We start from the raw sequence: 15,171 nt of genomic DNA, 5'->3' as shown, positions 1-15,171 counted from the left end.
AGTTTTTGTTTGGTGTCTTTTTTTTTTTTTTTTTTTTTTTTTTTTTTTTTTTTGCCATGGTAGGTTTTGAACCAGGGGTTTGAACCTTAGTGGGGTTTGTAGCTCTTTTGCACTGAGCTACATCACCATTTATTTATTTTTTCAGACAAAATCTCACTAAATTGCCCAGGCTGGGTTTGAACTTGGAATTTTTTTGCTTCAGCCTCTCAGAGTGCTGGGATCATGCCTAGCTTCTGCAGTTAGTTGTAACTTTACTTTTTTTTTTTTAATTGAGTTTATTGGTACATTTTAGGTATACAGTACAGTTACATTCATTACTGGGATCTTGTACCTTTACATGACAGGTCTTGGTTCTCATTTTGTAACTTTACTTTTTTGAGTGCTGCGGTGTAAAAATGTTTCAGGAGATGTTCTAAATGATAACATTTCTCCCTAAAAGAAAGACTATTCTGAATTTAGTTTAACAATATTAACCTTAAATTTTTTGTCTTTTAACATTCTGACTAGAATATTGCCATTAACATAAGCATCTCACAGATACCTCATATTTAAAATATTTTTTTCTAATATGCACAAAATTGGTTTACCTTCATCCTTTTTATGTTACAATAAGACCAGACCGTATTGGGGTCCTTTGCCAGAGGGGAGGTGATGATGTTCCTTGATCATAGACTGTGCGAATTAAGAATGCTGACAAATAGGTGTTGCAAATAATCAGGGGAGCTGAGAGCAGTGGCTACATCTAGTTTTCTTTTCTGATTTAAAATTAAAATGGCCAAATACTCACTGGGCACATAGAAACTCACTATATATAGCTCTTAGGCTGACCTTGAACTTGTGGCAGTCTTCCTAAGTAAGCTTCCTGAGTACTGGGGTTACAGGCATGAAAGTGGTATATTTAAGGACTGTACTTTAAGCCAGATGCAGTGGCACATACCTGAAATCTCAGCACTTTGGGAGGCTGAAGTAGGAAGATTGTAAGTTTGAGCCTAGCCTGGGCCCTTCACTGATTTAGTGAAATTCTGTCTTAAAAAATAAAAAAGGGCTGTGGATGTAGTTCATTGTGAAGGCCCTGTATAATTCCCACATTTCCAGACACATGAAAAACAAAACCGCAAAGAAAGAAAGAAACTACACTGAATAAAGGAGAAATTGATGTGAACATATAAATATAGATGTCCTAGTCTGTCTTTTAAAGCTAAAGAATATGGAGATGTTTTGGTTACTTGTACTTGCAGATATTCTTGGAAGTGTTTATAATTTATGTTTAAAAATTCTTGGGCCAGGGATTTAGCTCAGAGTGGTACCACCACCTGCCTCACAAGCACAAGGACCCAAATTTGAGCCCCAGTACTGGGGGGAAAAAATAAAATAAAAAATATTCTCTACTTACTAAGCATGCAGTTTTCAGAATCATTTATTTGTGGCTTTTTTTTTTTTTTTTTTGCGATAGACTCTATGTAGTTCAGGCTGGCCTTGAACTTGCAGGGACACTCCTGCATCAGCCTCCAGAGTGTAGCATATTTGATCACTAAAATTAATGAAACTATAATTACTCTAGGTTATATTTGTCCAAGTCTTTACTATGTATCTTCCTTTGGTATTTATCTGTTTCTGTCTATTCTCTTCTCCCCCCACCCCACCTTCCGCTTTAAACTCTTAAAAATATTTGCACCACAAATGTGTTGGTGCACACCTATAATCCCAACGCTAGGGAAGCTGAGGCAGGATTCCATTGAATTCGAGGCCTTCATGGGCTACATACTGTAGCTCAAGGCCAGCCTGAACTACATAGTAAGATCTTGTCTACCAAACAAAAAAAGTCTTTTTTGCAACATTTATCAAGAAATAGTTAAGTGTTCCAAAGTTGCCTGAAAAAAAACCTGCAAAATACAAAGTTATTCTAACAGATTGAAAATTAATTTTTCATTTATTTAATATTTTACCATTGTCTTGCTAGTAGACTCTCATATCCTTTATTATAGTTGAAAGATATTTTGAAAATTGATTTCTGCCTGTTTATGTCAGTACATAATAGTGAGCATGATGGGCATGTCCCTGTCAGAAATTAAACATTAATTGTTTACTAAGATTAAAATATTTAGAAATTATTTTTATTTATTTATATGACCTATCACTCAGCCATGATTAAAGAATTATCAGAAAAGAGGACACTCAGAAGCATAATGTGGCCAGGTGTGGTGGTGCACACCTGTAATCCCAGCACTCGGGAGGCTGAGGCAGGAGGATCGCTGTGAGTTCGAGACCAGCCTGGGCTACGTAGTGAGTTCCAGGTGAGTCTCAACTACATAGTGAGACCCTGTCTTAAAAATAAATAAATAAAAGCAGGAATGTGGCTATATTTGAATTCTTAGATACAGTAACAAAATTAGTTGCATACATGTTTGATTGCTTTATATTTTGAGAACAACAAATGTATGGAGGCTTACCTTGAATCTTAATCTTTCAGTTGGTATCAAGAGTCATGTTTAGTATTCATGATAAAGAATATATATATTTGTTGTTGTTTTGAGACATAGGGTCTAATTATAGAGATCAGACTGGCCTTGAACTCAGGCTATCTTCCTCCCTAAGCCTCCCAAGTACTGGGATTACAGGCATGTGTTACCATGCCCATCCTCCATAACAGAGAACATTAGAATCACACTTACGGATTTTGTGTATGTTTTTGTCTGGTGCTGGGGATCAAACCTCAGGCCTTGTGCATGCTAAGCACATGCTGTACCACTGACCTATGTTTCAGCCTAGAGCCACGCCCTTGACGCGGGCCTTCCCCTGAGGCTTTGTTTTAATGGCTGCGCTAGTGACTTATTGAAAAAATTTTTTTTTTCTATTTCTGTAGGTTCTGGATCGACTATGTCCTCTTTATTTGTTTGTTTATTTATTTATTTTGAGTTTTTTGAGACAGGGTCTCACTATGTAGTTGAGACTGACCTGGAACTCACAATGTAGCCCAGGCTGGTCTCGAACTCACAATCCTCCTGCCTCAGCCTCCCAAGTGCTGGTATTATAGGTGTGCACCACCACACCGGGCTGTCCTCTTTAAATTGCATTCACAAGCCAGCAAGTTTTCTTATGAATCCTCTCTCTCTTAGTACTTTGATCATTTACAGCTAGTGACAACCAGTTTGCATTTTCACCTGATCTATTTCACTGTGTGTTAAGTTCATTGGGCAAACATTTTTTGCCTTCTGGTTTATTTTGAGCAACTATTTTATAAAGTATTTGTCCATTATATACCACGGGTGACCATTTTTCCAGCCTAAAATTGATGAAACTATAATTACTCTATAATTCCTCACAATTTTTCTTATGTGTTACAGTTCTTGTCGTCTGCCATCGGATCCCAGAACCTATGCCATGTAGTTTAGGTTTTTTGTTGTGACAGCACCTCACTTTTTGCACCAGTTTCTGTGTCTGCTATTGTTGTGTAACCAAATCATTCCCAAAATATAGTGGTTTAAAAATAGCAGTTATGAAAAACTATAATGGTACATAAGATCCTAATGAATGTGAAATAGGAAGAAAAGGGATAAAGGTGTAGGGGAAATGGGAAGGGTAGGGGAAAGGCAATAAGGGAAAGGAAAAAACATAAGAAAATGAAAAAATTCAAATAAAGTATTTGTAAATAGGGAAGGGAGGAGAGGGTGAGGGAGGGCAGGGGATAAGGGGAAAAAATGAGAACCAAGACCTGTAACGTAAAGGTGTGAGATACCAATGAAGAATGTGACTGTATTGTATACCTAAAATGTACCAATAAACTCAATGAGGAAAAAAATAAAATAGTAGTTATGGGGCCAGGGATTTAGCTCAGTGGTGCTGCCAACCTGCCTCGCAAACGCAAGATCCAGAGTTCAATGCTGGGTACCAAAAAATAGCAGTTATGTGTTCTCACTAATTTATCTGCAAGTGACCTTATGGTTTGACATTTTGCCAGTTTGTAAACTACAGATTGGATTGAGGTCTATTCTTTATGTTCCTCATCCCTCATAGACTGGTGGGCCAAACAGGCTGTTTTTATCGTGTTGAAAGCAGCAAGTTGAATTGCATAAATATATTTCAGTTGTCTGCTTGGCAAAAACAAGTCACAAAGTAATATCAAAGTCAAGGTTCAGAAGGGCCAGGAATTTAGCTCATTGGTCCGCCACCTGCCTTGCAGGCGTAAGGGTCCAAGTTTGATCCCCGGCACCAAAAAAAAAAAAAAAAAAAAAAAAGTCAGTGTTTGGAAAAGTGTGTTTCATCTTTAATTAGTAGAACTTTACAACTCTTCCTAACAGCTTGGATAAAGAGAACAGTGAACAAAACATATTTCAAAGTTGCAGTAATCAAAACAGTGCAGTACTGACGTAAAAGTAGACATATAGACCAATGGCATAGAATAGAAAGTCAGAAAATAAACTCTCCAAATATGATCAAGTGATCTTTGACAAATGGGCTAATCCACTCAGTGGGGACTCAGTCCACAGTAATATGGAAAAAATGGATGTTCACATGCAGAAGAATCAAGCTGAACCCTTAGTGTGTACATATGAAAATATAAGGTGGGTTAAACACCTAAGCATTATACTTAGAACTGTAAGAAGCTGGACATGACAGTTCATGCCTGTAATCCCAGAAGTGATGGATTTCGAGGCAGAAAGGGCAAAAGTTTGAGACCCATCTGGGCAGCTTCGCAAGACTCTGTCTCAAAATAAAAACTAAAATGATCTGGGATGTAGCTCTCCCCTGGGTTTGATCCCTAGTACCACCACCAAAAACAAAACAAAAGTAAAGACATACTTTGCGATGGTTTTTTGGATATCAGACCAAAAGTACAGGCATCAAGCCAGGCGTGGTGGTGCACACCTGTAATACCAGCACTCGGGAGGCTGAGGCAGGAGGAGCTCTTTGAGTTCCAGACCAGCCTGGGCTACATAGTGAGCTCCAGGTCAGTCTCAACTACATAATGAGACCCTTTCTCAAAACAAAAACAAAAGTGCAGGCATCAAAACCAATAGTAGACAAATGGAATCATATAAAACCTAGAAACAAAGGACAGGATAACAGAATGTCCACCTACAGAGTGGGGCATTGTGCTAAGTTGCAGTTTAATGGATATAGAGTTGCAGGATGGAAAAAATTCTGGACTTTCTGGTTTACAACATTGTGAACAAACTTAGAGTACTGAGTTTGTGCAAGATGGTAGATTTTGTTTGTGTTTATTGCAATTTTTTTTGAAGGGCAAAGAATTGAGGCTGATGACTCAACAGATACTAAAGTTTTAATTTCTTCAAAGGAATTTATAACTCAGCAATAAGTTAAAAGAGTTTTGAGGATTAAGAAGTGGGAACAAGTTTGTAGCAAACAAAGGGGACGTTCTTAGTGGGTTAAGTATCTCTGTTTCAAGACTTTGGCAGGGATCAGATTCTGACGGATCTTAAAGTGCTGTGTTAAGATTTTTTGGATTTAGTCCTGAAAGTATTTGGGAAAACCACTGAATGATTTTGAGCTTTTCAGTTACATGATCAGAATTTTTTAGAAAGATCAGTAATAGCAGTGTGCAGCAGGGAGATAAATTAGGAGATTTTACCAGTTATTTTGACCTTAAAAGATATAGAACTACTAATCATAGATTTTTAAAAGCTAGAATCAGTAGGAATTGGTGATGGATTGAATTGATGCATTGAGAGGGGAAAAAATGTAATGATTTATATTGTGGCATGGAGAACTATATGGATAGCAGATTTGTTAAGAAAAGAAACATCCTTAGTTGTAAATAAGTAATTTAAAGTAGTCAGTGAAATACCTCCTTAGAAGAAATCATTTGAATAAGCACCTGAAGAGGGTGAAATTAGTATTTTAAGTTTAAAAGAAAAAGCAGTTATCAAGGCCTGGTATGTTTAAGGAACAGACAGCAGGGAGGCCATGATGAGAGGGAAAGGAAGTCCCATATTAGAGGAAGATGAGTATGAGATGAAGTACGAGAAGTAATGGATATTGGAAGTGGCACTGTAACACATCAGAACAGCTCTTTGATGATACCTGAGTTCTATTCTTTTCCCCCTAGGAATAAAAAAATTATTTTCAGTATATAGATTTTGTTAGGACACTTTGGAATATCCTGTAGTTGATTTTTGTTATAGCACTTACCATAACTATAATTAAATAATTGTCTAGCAGTGACATTTGCATGTCCTAATTTTTACTTGTTTTGTTTTGGGACTGAATCTTGCTTTATATTCTAGGCTGGCCTTAAAATCATTATGTATCCTAGGCTGTGCTCAAACTTGCAATAATAGTACTCCTGCCTTAGCCTCCTGAGTGCTGGGATTACAGGCATGAGCCATCACGCTTGACTTTATCCTACAAGTTTTTTTCTTTTGGCACCAGGGATCGAACTCGGGACCTTGGGCTTGCGAAGCAGGTGGTGGAACCACTGAATTATATCCCCGGCCCTATCCTAAAATTTTTGTTGATGATGAAATAAAACTTGCTTTTACTTGGTGGCTTAGTATATAGTGCTTGCAGATCTGAATATAACAATAAATTTTAATTCAGAGTTCTTTTATTTTTTGGCAGTAGTGGGCATCAATCTCTGGACCTTGTGCATGCTGGGCAAGTGCTATAATCCCCAGCGAGTACAGAACTCTTTTTAAATGTGTACCTGTTTATGTTTATTTGGAGTTAGGTTTATATTTGGTATGTTGCATGTTTTGCAGTACAGATAACTTACATTGCTGGAAAATACTCCTGGATAGCAGTAATTAAAAAATGAGTTGCCAGGCATGGTGGCACACACCTGTAATCCCAGCACTTGGGAGGCTGAGGCAGGATTGCCACAACTTTGAGACTGGCCTAGGCTACATAGTGAGTTGAAGGCCAGCCTGAATGAACTGTATAATGAGGCCCTCTCACCAATGAATGAATGAGTATTGCTGGGCACTGTGGTGTGTGCCTGTAATCCATGCTCTTAGGGAGGCTGACACAGGAAAGTAACAAATTGAAGTCCCACCTGGGCAACTTAATGAGACTCTGTTTCAAACTAAAAAAATAATACTAAAAGGGAGCCAAGTGTGGTGACACAATCTTGTAATCCCAAAAGTCTGGGTAGCTGAGGAAGGAGGATCACAAATTTGAGCCCAGCATGGACAACTTAGCTACTTATTATGCCCTGTTTTAAAAATTAAAATGGGGTAGGCATGTAGCTCAATGCAAGGTGACTGGATTCAATCCTCAGTGCGGGGGGAGAAAAAAAGGGGAGGCTAGGGATGGTCCCTGAATTCAATCCTCAGTATCTGTGAAACAGTGTGAGTTTGTGGAAGGTTACAGTGGTGTAACTCTAGTCCCAGCACTCTGAAAGCTGACGTGGTAGGATCACTTGAGCTGAGAGTTTGAGATCAGCCTTGGAAACAAAATGAGACACTGTCTCAAAACAAAAACAAAGACAATAAAAGTGAGTTCACTACTTTAAAAGAGCAGTGGCAATGGTCTTTTTCTGGGTGGGCAGCTCAAAGTTAGTTAATAGTCTCTTTACCTGTTATAAGATTTATAACCCTTTTACCGAAAAAATGTCTATAGCAGTGATGGTGAACCTTTTAGAGCTTTCAGTGATACAAAACACCTTGCTGCAGCACACATGCGATAGGTTCACCACCACTGCTCTTTAGTCATCAGAATCCCCCAATTAATAGCTATCCCAAGATGATTAGCATTTTAATCAGAGGAGAACCACCTCTTGTTTTTTTTTCTTTCCAATCAAAAAGTGTTGGTTAGGTTCAATATAGTATTTTGGATTGGATTCTAAAACAGAAAAAAGCATAAGTGGAAAATTCACATAAAACCTGGGATTTAATTATAGCAGCATATCAGTGTTAGTTACTTGTTTGGCCAATGTAGCGTGGTAATTGAAGATACTAACAACAGGGGAAACTGGGTGAAGAGACTTGGGAATTCCCTATATCTTTGTAACTTTTTTGAAAATTCTAAATTATTTCTACATTATACAGAAATAAAAATCAGGGTACAAAGATATAGTAAGCACTGATTATATTATTCACAAATTTTAGAAATAGATTTATTCATTTCTTTTTATTGGTATATTTTAGATAAACATAATAGTAACATTCATCATAGAAAATTTGTACCTGTGCATAATATATCTTTTTCCCCCATTCCCCTCCCTGCAACACAAAAACAACAAAATTCCAGCTCCCATACCTCAATTCTATTCCCAGAAATAACCAGTGTTTTGTTTTGTTTTTTGTTTTTTAACTTTCCTTTGAGTTCTGGTGATTACTATGCTAATTCCAGAGATCTTACACCTCTGGGCCTTGATTTGTCAACTTTAGACAGTGTCTGTTGATTCCTTATCATGAAAGACAAGCTTTGTTTTATTATTTCTTTCTGTCGGCTACTTTCTCAATTTTTATTTTTTTAAATTTTAGATTAGTGAAATGCATTAAGGACGAGGAAAGAGTAAAAGGAGTTCAATCTATAACAGACTGAAATGGTTGAGATGACTCAGTGTCTGCAAACCAATTTTTGTCAGTTACTTTTTATAACCTGAGTAGTATACTTCAGTTTTAATTTATAATATCAATTTATACATTACCCATTGATTCCCCACATAAGATGAAAAAGTTCTCATGATCTGTATTTTCATCTCATTTCTGTCCTATGATTTTACTATTTTTGTTAGATTTAGCACTACTTTTACTTAAATTTTTTATGCCTTGCTTTCAGAAAACAACTCAAGGACTTACACATTGTATGTACATGTTTTGAGTTGATTACTGGTCACATTTTAAAGAACAAAATCTTTAAAATGAATTCTTTACTACTTGATCTTTTCTTTTTCTTTCTTTCTTTTTTTTTTTGGTACTCTGGATCGAACTCAGGACCTTGTGTTTCCAAGGCAGGCGGTGGAACCACTGAGCTAAATCCCCGGCCCTTTACTACTTGATCTTAATTTTATCTTGTGGATCTGTCTGCTGATCTGCTGTCCTCGTAGAAGTTGTTATTTTCCAGTCTCTATATCCAGGTGTACCTAAATTTCATGTGATATTCTATCTCACATGTATTTTTGATTCTTGTTGCTTTAAATTATTTTACTGGTTAGGAATTTATTAAATGATTGATTGGAGACAGCCAGTTTCAGAAATAATAAAATGAAAATATTATATTTGTATTTCTTACAGAGAAGGAAAAATGACCAAAAATAAAAATTGTGGCCATTAATTCTCTTGCTAATTTTGGTGCTTTTAACCTACAGAAAACTTTTTTTTCCTCTGAAAAAAATTGAGACCATACTGTTTTGGTAGCCTGCTAGCTTTCATTAAACACCTCTTGAATTTTGGGGGGGGCGGTGGTATGGGGAATTGAACTGAGGACCTTGTGCTTGTAACACAGGTGGCAGCACAATGGAGCTAAATCCCCACCCTTGCAGCCTTTCTTATAAGCAATATTATGAAGAACATTTTTTTATAGCTAAACCTTTGTTCATATTTGTGATTTTTTTTTTCTTTAGATGATGAAAAATTTCTGCGCTTGAGTCTATATTGTTGTGGTTTAATTTCTTAAGAAAAAGCAGGATAACTTTTTTTTCTTGCCAATAATCATTATTAAAATAACTTTTTCTTCTTTATTAGTGAACACTTGTCCTGCTCTTTCACCTTTTTCTTGCATGGAGACAGCAATGTTTGTACCAGTGTGGAAATTAATCAGCATCAACCTGTATACCTTCTCAGTGAAGACCATATTACCCTTGCTCAACAGTCTAATAGTCCATTTCAAGGTAGTTAACTTTTATTGGCTTTGGTATTTGATGTTAACGTTGTTTCAAGAAGATCCTTGTTGAGGTTGGTAATTTAACATTTTGGGCTTGTTGGGATTTCTCTCCTGGTCTTTTGATTACTTTCTTCTCTCCATTTAGAGTATAAAGTCAACAAAATAAGTGTGTTTTTTTGTGGGGGGGATACCAGGGATCGAACTCGGGTCCTTGTGCTTGCAAGGCAGGCGGTAAAACTACTGAGCTAAATCCCCGGTCGCAATAAGTTTCTTAATATAAGTATTATTTTAAAAGTCATTGAATTTTGAGATTCTAATGTATTCTGTTGAATAGCATATTGCAGATGTATGTGTTGTATTTTCAAAGTCATCTTGTGTGTTAGGTCACATAAGCCATGTTTTTTTTTTTTTTTTTTGGCACCGGGGATTGAACTCGGGTCCTTGCACTTGTAAGGCAGGCCACTGAACCGCTGAGCTAAATCCCCGGCCCGAGCCATGTTTAACATAGATACATGGAGACTTCTGATATCTTTATACATGAACATGGTTGAACTTGAGAGGAAATGTTTTATAATATTGGGTTGTTTTTAAAGAGTAGAAATATGATGTTTAATTTTAAACCTGTTTTTTGAAATTTATGTGGCCATTAAGTATTTATATATTCATATCATATTTCCTCAGATTACCTTTTCCTTAGTGGGAGTGAAAAGAAAGTAAGGGATATACAAATATCCCCAGTTGATATTAGAATTATATCTATTTCTAATTTGGTCATAGACAGATTTTTAACAGTTTTGATAATCTTAGTTTTGTACTTTATCTTCACAATGATGAAGTATAATAAGTAGGCTTTATCTAGAATTATTATTATAGATTTCCTTTTCTTTGTTAGAATTGCATATTTACTTGACACCTTGTTCAATGTGATGTATTTTTTGTAACGGTCTTTAGTTACTTGATTTCTCTTCTGGGTTTCTAGTTATCTTAAGCCCGTTTGGACTAAATGGCACTCTCACAGGACAGGCATTCAAGATGTCTGATTCAGCTACAAAAAAATTGATTGGTGAATGGAAACAGTTCTATCCTATCTCATGTTGTTCGAAGGAGATGTCTGAAGAAAAACAGGAAGATATGGATTGGGAAGATGATTCTCTAGCTGCAGTAGAAGTTCTTGTTGGTATGGATTCTGAGTATTGATACTACAGGGAAAATGTGTAACTGTATTAGTTAGATTTTGTTGAATAACAGACACTCCTGTTACCTCAGTGGCTTTCAACTCTTAAACATTTCTTACTCATTTCCTGCTCAGATTACATAAGGGCTGTAGCTTGGCCCTGATTTGGCTTCATATAGTTGCTCATTCTGGCACCTAGGTTATCATGTTGATCTTATGAGAGCAGAGGAATAATAAGGACCAAGAATAACCATGTAAATATGTTTAAAACTTCTGCTAGGATGTGGTGTGTGTTGCATTGGCTCTCATTGCATTAGACAGAACTAGTTAATTTAGCCAAGCCACAGTCATTGGGATGAGGAAATATAGTTTGTCTGGAAGAAAGCATGCTAGGGCTGGGGATTTAGCTTAGTGGCGCTGCTCCTGTCTTGCAAGGACAAGGTCCTGAGTTTGATCCCCAGTACAAAAAAAAAAAAAAAACATGCTAAGGGTAGGACAAGAATAATTATGAATGAATTAATATTTAGAGGCTGGAAAGTTAACCTGTGTTATGTAGTGTTTGAATATTTGTTAAACCTATTGTTTCCAGTAACAGAAAATGTTTTTAAAGAACTTGTGGTTTTAGTGTGCGCTTCCTAGGTCAGCTCTTTTCAGATTGGGTCTGTTCTGTATGTCTTCTCATTCAAGAACCCAGGTTAACAAAGTGACTCATATTTGGAACATGCCAATTTAAATAGAAGACGACAGAAGTGAAAGAGAAGATACTGACCCTGCAAACACATGTAAAGCTTTTTTTTAGCATTTAGCATATGTTGAATACACTTATATTCACATAAGTCACATAGCCAGGAGTGACTGACAATTGGGTGGTGGTGGGTGAAGACATACATGCATATATTCTATCTGATTAGACCTGGCAGGTATGCTGAATATGTAATTGAGCAGGTAATTGCGATTAGAGTCAAATGATAATGTTATATATGCAAATTGCTTTGTTTTTTTAAATTAAAAAAATGATCTGTTCAGTTTCAATAAACACATTACTATCAGAACAGTTAGGACCAAAAAAAAGAAACACAAACATTTGTTAGGTTTTTAGTAAACCTAACTAAAATGGTCTATAAAACTTATAAAGTACATTATAGGGCCGGGGATTAGCTCAATGGTGCTGCCGCCTGCCTTGCAAGCACAAGGCCCCGAGTTCGATCCCTGGTACCAAAAAAAAAAAAAAAAAAAAAAAAGGTACATTACAGTTGGTCCAAAGTATAAGAAAAACTTTTCAAAAATCCAAGCATATTTATAGTTAGAAAATCTTGAAGTGAAAAGAGAAGCTGCTTTTTAAGTATCTCACCAAAGGTAACCCTACTAACAGCTTATAGTGGTTTCTTTTAAAAAAGAAAGACCTTGTACTAAAAGAGAACATACTGCTAAGCTTATTTTTATTTATGCAAATGTGATCATATTATATCTTTCTGTCCATTTTTCCCCTTTCAGCTGGTGTCCGAATGATCTACCCAGCATGCTTTGTTCTGGTCCCTCAGTCAGACATTCCTATTCCTAGCTCTGTGGGCTCCTCTCACTGTTCAGCTTCTTGCTTGGGTGTCCACCAAGTGCCTGCTTCCACAAGAGACCCTGCTATGTCTTCAGTTACTCTTACACCACCTACATCTCCTGAGGAAGTCCAAACAGGTATATTAATCTGTTTTATCAGCTCTAATGATGAATCTATTTTGAGTACTTAAAACACTTCAAAAATAATTGTTTGAAATATTTTGAAACTTACTGAAAAGTTGCAAGTATAACACAACTCCTTCAAGTAGATTCCCAAACTTAATGTTGACTCCATCCCCGCTTCTGTTTGTGTACCTTGATCATCAGTGGTCTTTTTCACTTGACAAGCTGAGATTTAATGCTCTATCACTCTTATATATTCATTCTATTTCCCAAAATTAAGACTGATTTCCCACCCCAGCCCCATCGCATGCTTCTTCATGCTGGAGATTGAACTTGGGGCTCTGTGCATGGTAGGCAAACAGTCTAACACTGGCCCATACCCCTCATCTCTGTAATTTTTTTCCATCCTCCAAGTGAGGAAATCAACATGAACATGCTACAGTACAATTTATGTGCCATGTTCAAATTTTTTTTTTTTGCCTGCAAATACAGGTTTACCAAATAGCTACAGCAGTTCTATCACACATTAATAAAAAGCCCCCAAAATGTTACTTTGAGCCTACCTTTATTCTCTTACACCCTTTTCTCTCTTTCTTTCAGTTGATCCTCAGTCTGCACAAAAGTGGGTCAAATTTTCTTCAGTATCTGATGGCTTCAACTCTGATAGCACTAGCCACCATGGTGGGAAAATACCCCAAAAATTAGCCAGTCATGTGGTGGATAGAGTTTGGCAAGAATGCAATATGAACAGAGCACAGAACAAGTATGTATTCTCATTTTTAAGTTTAAAAATCACATGTTGATATTTATAAGTATGAAATAGGTAAACCCGCATTTATATAACTTGAATTTTAAAATTTTTAAATTCAAAGCTAACTTTTTATGAATCTTAAAGCCTTTTCATAATTTAAATTTCAGGAGGAAATACTCTGCTTCATCAGGTGGCCTGAATGAAGATGAGATACCTGATAAAGTAGCATGCTGGGACTTTGTTGAAGCCACACAAAGAACAAATTGCAGTTGTTCAAGGTAGATTTTCTTCCAGTCATTTGATGCCTGCATCTGTGTGTGTGGTGGTTTCTTACACTACTACATACTTACACCTCACTTTGTTTGGAGTATATTATACAGGCATATGTTAAGTTTTTTTCAAGAGAGAAATATGAACAAAATTTTAGTAAATTGAATCTGATCATGGAAATATATACAAATGCATACCTTAAACTTTTCCACAATTACCAAAAGTGCACTATAAAAGCTTCTTTCAGGGCCTTGGATTTAGCTCAGTGGTTCTGCTGCTGCCTGCCTTGCAAGCACAAGGTCCTGAGTTTGATCCCCAGTACAAAAAAAAAAAAGCTTTTTTCAGTAGCCAATAATAGAGAATTTTATTGGGTTAGGTATATACAGCATTTATGAGGTAGAAGGTACACATGTCTTGAGAAAACTATTCTTTGGTGGCACTATATCTGAGAAATTTCTCCCAAGAGATCTTATAAAACTAGATAAGACATCCATATTTTTTTGGGGGGTGGTACCGGCGATTGAACTTGGGTCCTTGCGCTTGTAAGGCAGACCACTGGAACCGCTGAGCTAAATCCCCGGCCCCTCATCCATACTTTTTTAAAGTCTTTTTAAACTATCTTTTTTAAAATAGTAAATACAATATGACTTCTACACAGTTAATTCTTAAAACATTGTTTGAGGTGAATTGCTGAAACAAGATTCACAAAATATGATTGCTAAAGAACTAAAGCTGTAATACTACAAGCTTTCTAAAGTGTTATATTGCTTAAAGTTTGGTAGCAGAATGGATGAACTTGGCATTCCTTAGGCAGTTGTATTCATTTTATGTCTTGGAACTTTTCTGTACTCCCCATCCCTCCTTGCACTGAGCATAGAACCCAGGATCTTCACACTGAGCTATATCACCAGTCCTTTAAAAATTTTTATTTTGAAATAGGTCTTATTATGTAGTTCCCACTGGCCTTGTATTCACTGTGTAGCCCAGGCTGGCCTCAAACTCATGGTGATCCTCCTGCCACAGCCTACCAAGTGCTACAGGTGTGGGCTACCATGCCCAGATGAACTTATATTTTTAAGAAGTTATTTTCAGAAAATTTCTTTCATACATAAAGAGATTTAACATACTAAGTCTTCATACAATCTACACAAGACTTGCTTTGGTTGGTTTGCCCCTTCACAAAAGTGTTTCTAATCATTTACTTTCAAAAATTACATTTTGTATTTAAAGTTCTCCCTTATCATTTTTTTTCCTTCCTTCCCTCCTTCCTTCCTTCCTTCCTTGCTTCCTTCCTTCTTTTGGTACCAAGGATCGAGCTTGGGTCCTTGAGCTTGTGAGGCAGGTGGCGGCACCACTGGCTAAATCCCCAGCCTCCCCTCTATGATTTCTTATTAAGAGTGAGACTGACCTTGAGCCATCACTTACATGTATCCTTCTCTGCCATGGAATAGCGGAAGAAAGGACATACACTGGTAGCTATGTTAGTTGGTGTTTAGTTTGCGCTCACATCTATCCC

The 15,171-nt window shown here is 36.7% G+C and overlaps 1 protein-coding gene across 1 annotated transcript in view; it reads left to right on the top strand.

Moving 5' to 3' along the window:
* Positions 1–15,171, top strand: part of Med13 (mediator complex subunit 13) — a 101,708-nt gene that overhangs the window by 23,803 nt on the left and 62,734 nt on the right. Inside the window, exons 3-7 of the mRNA XM_010626732.3 lie at positions 9,648–9,793; positions 10,766–10,963; positions 12,455–12,649; positions 13,235–13,397; positions 13,553–13,663. Coding sequence (XP_010625034.1) covers positions 9,648–9,793; positions 10,766–10,963; positions 12,455–12,649; positions 13,235–13,397; positions 13,553–13,663 — 813 coding nt within the window. The remainder of the gene's footprint in view (positions 1–9,647; positions 9,794–10,765; positions 10,964–12,454; positions 12,650–13,234; positions 13,398–13,552; positions 13,664–15,171) is intronic.

The sequence above is a fragment of the Fukomys damarensis genome, unplaced genomic scaffold (genome assembly GCF_012274545.1).
Source record: "Fukomys damarensis isolate Sample0158 unplaced genomic scaffold, DMR_v1.0_HiC HiC_scaffold_13, whole genome shotgun sequence".
Lineage (NCBI taxonomy): Eukaryota > Metazoa > Chordata > Mammalia > Rodentia > Bathyergidae > Fukomys > Fukomys damarensis.
Note: the sequence above shows the minus strand (reverse complement) of the source record. Positions and strands in the feature narration are given on the sequence as shown.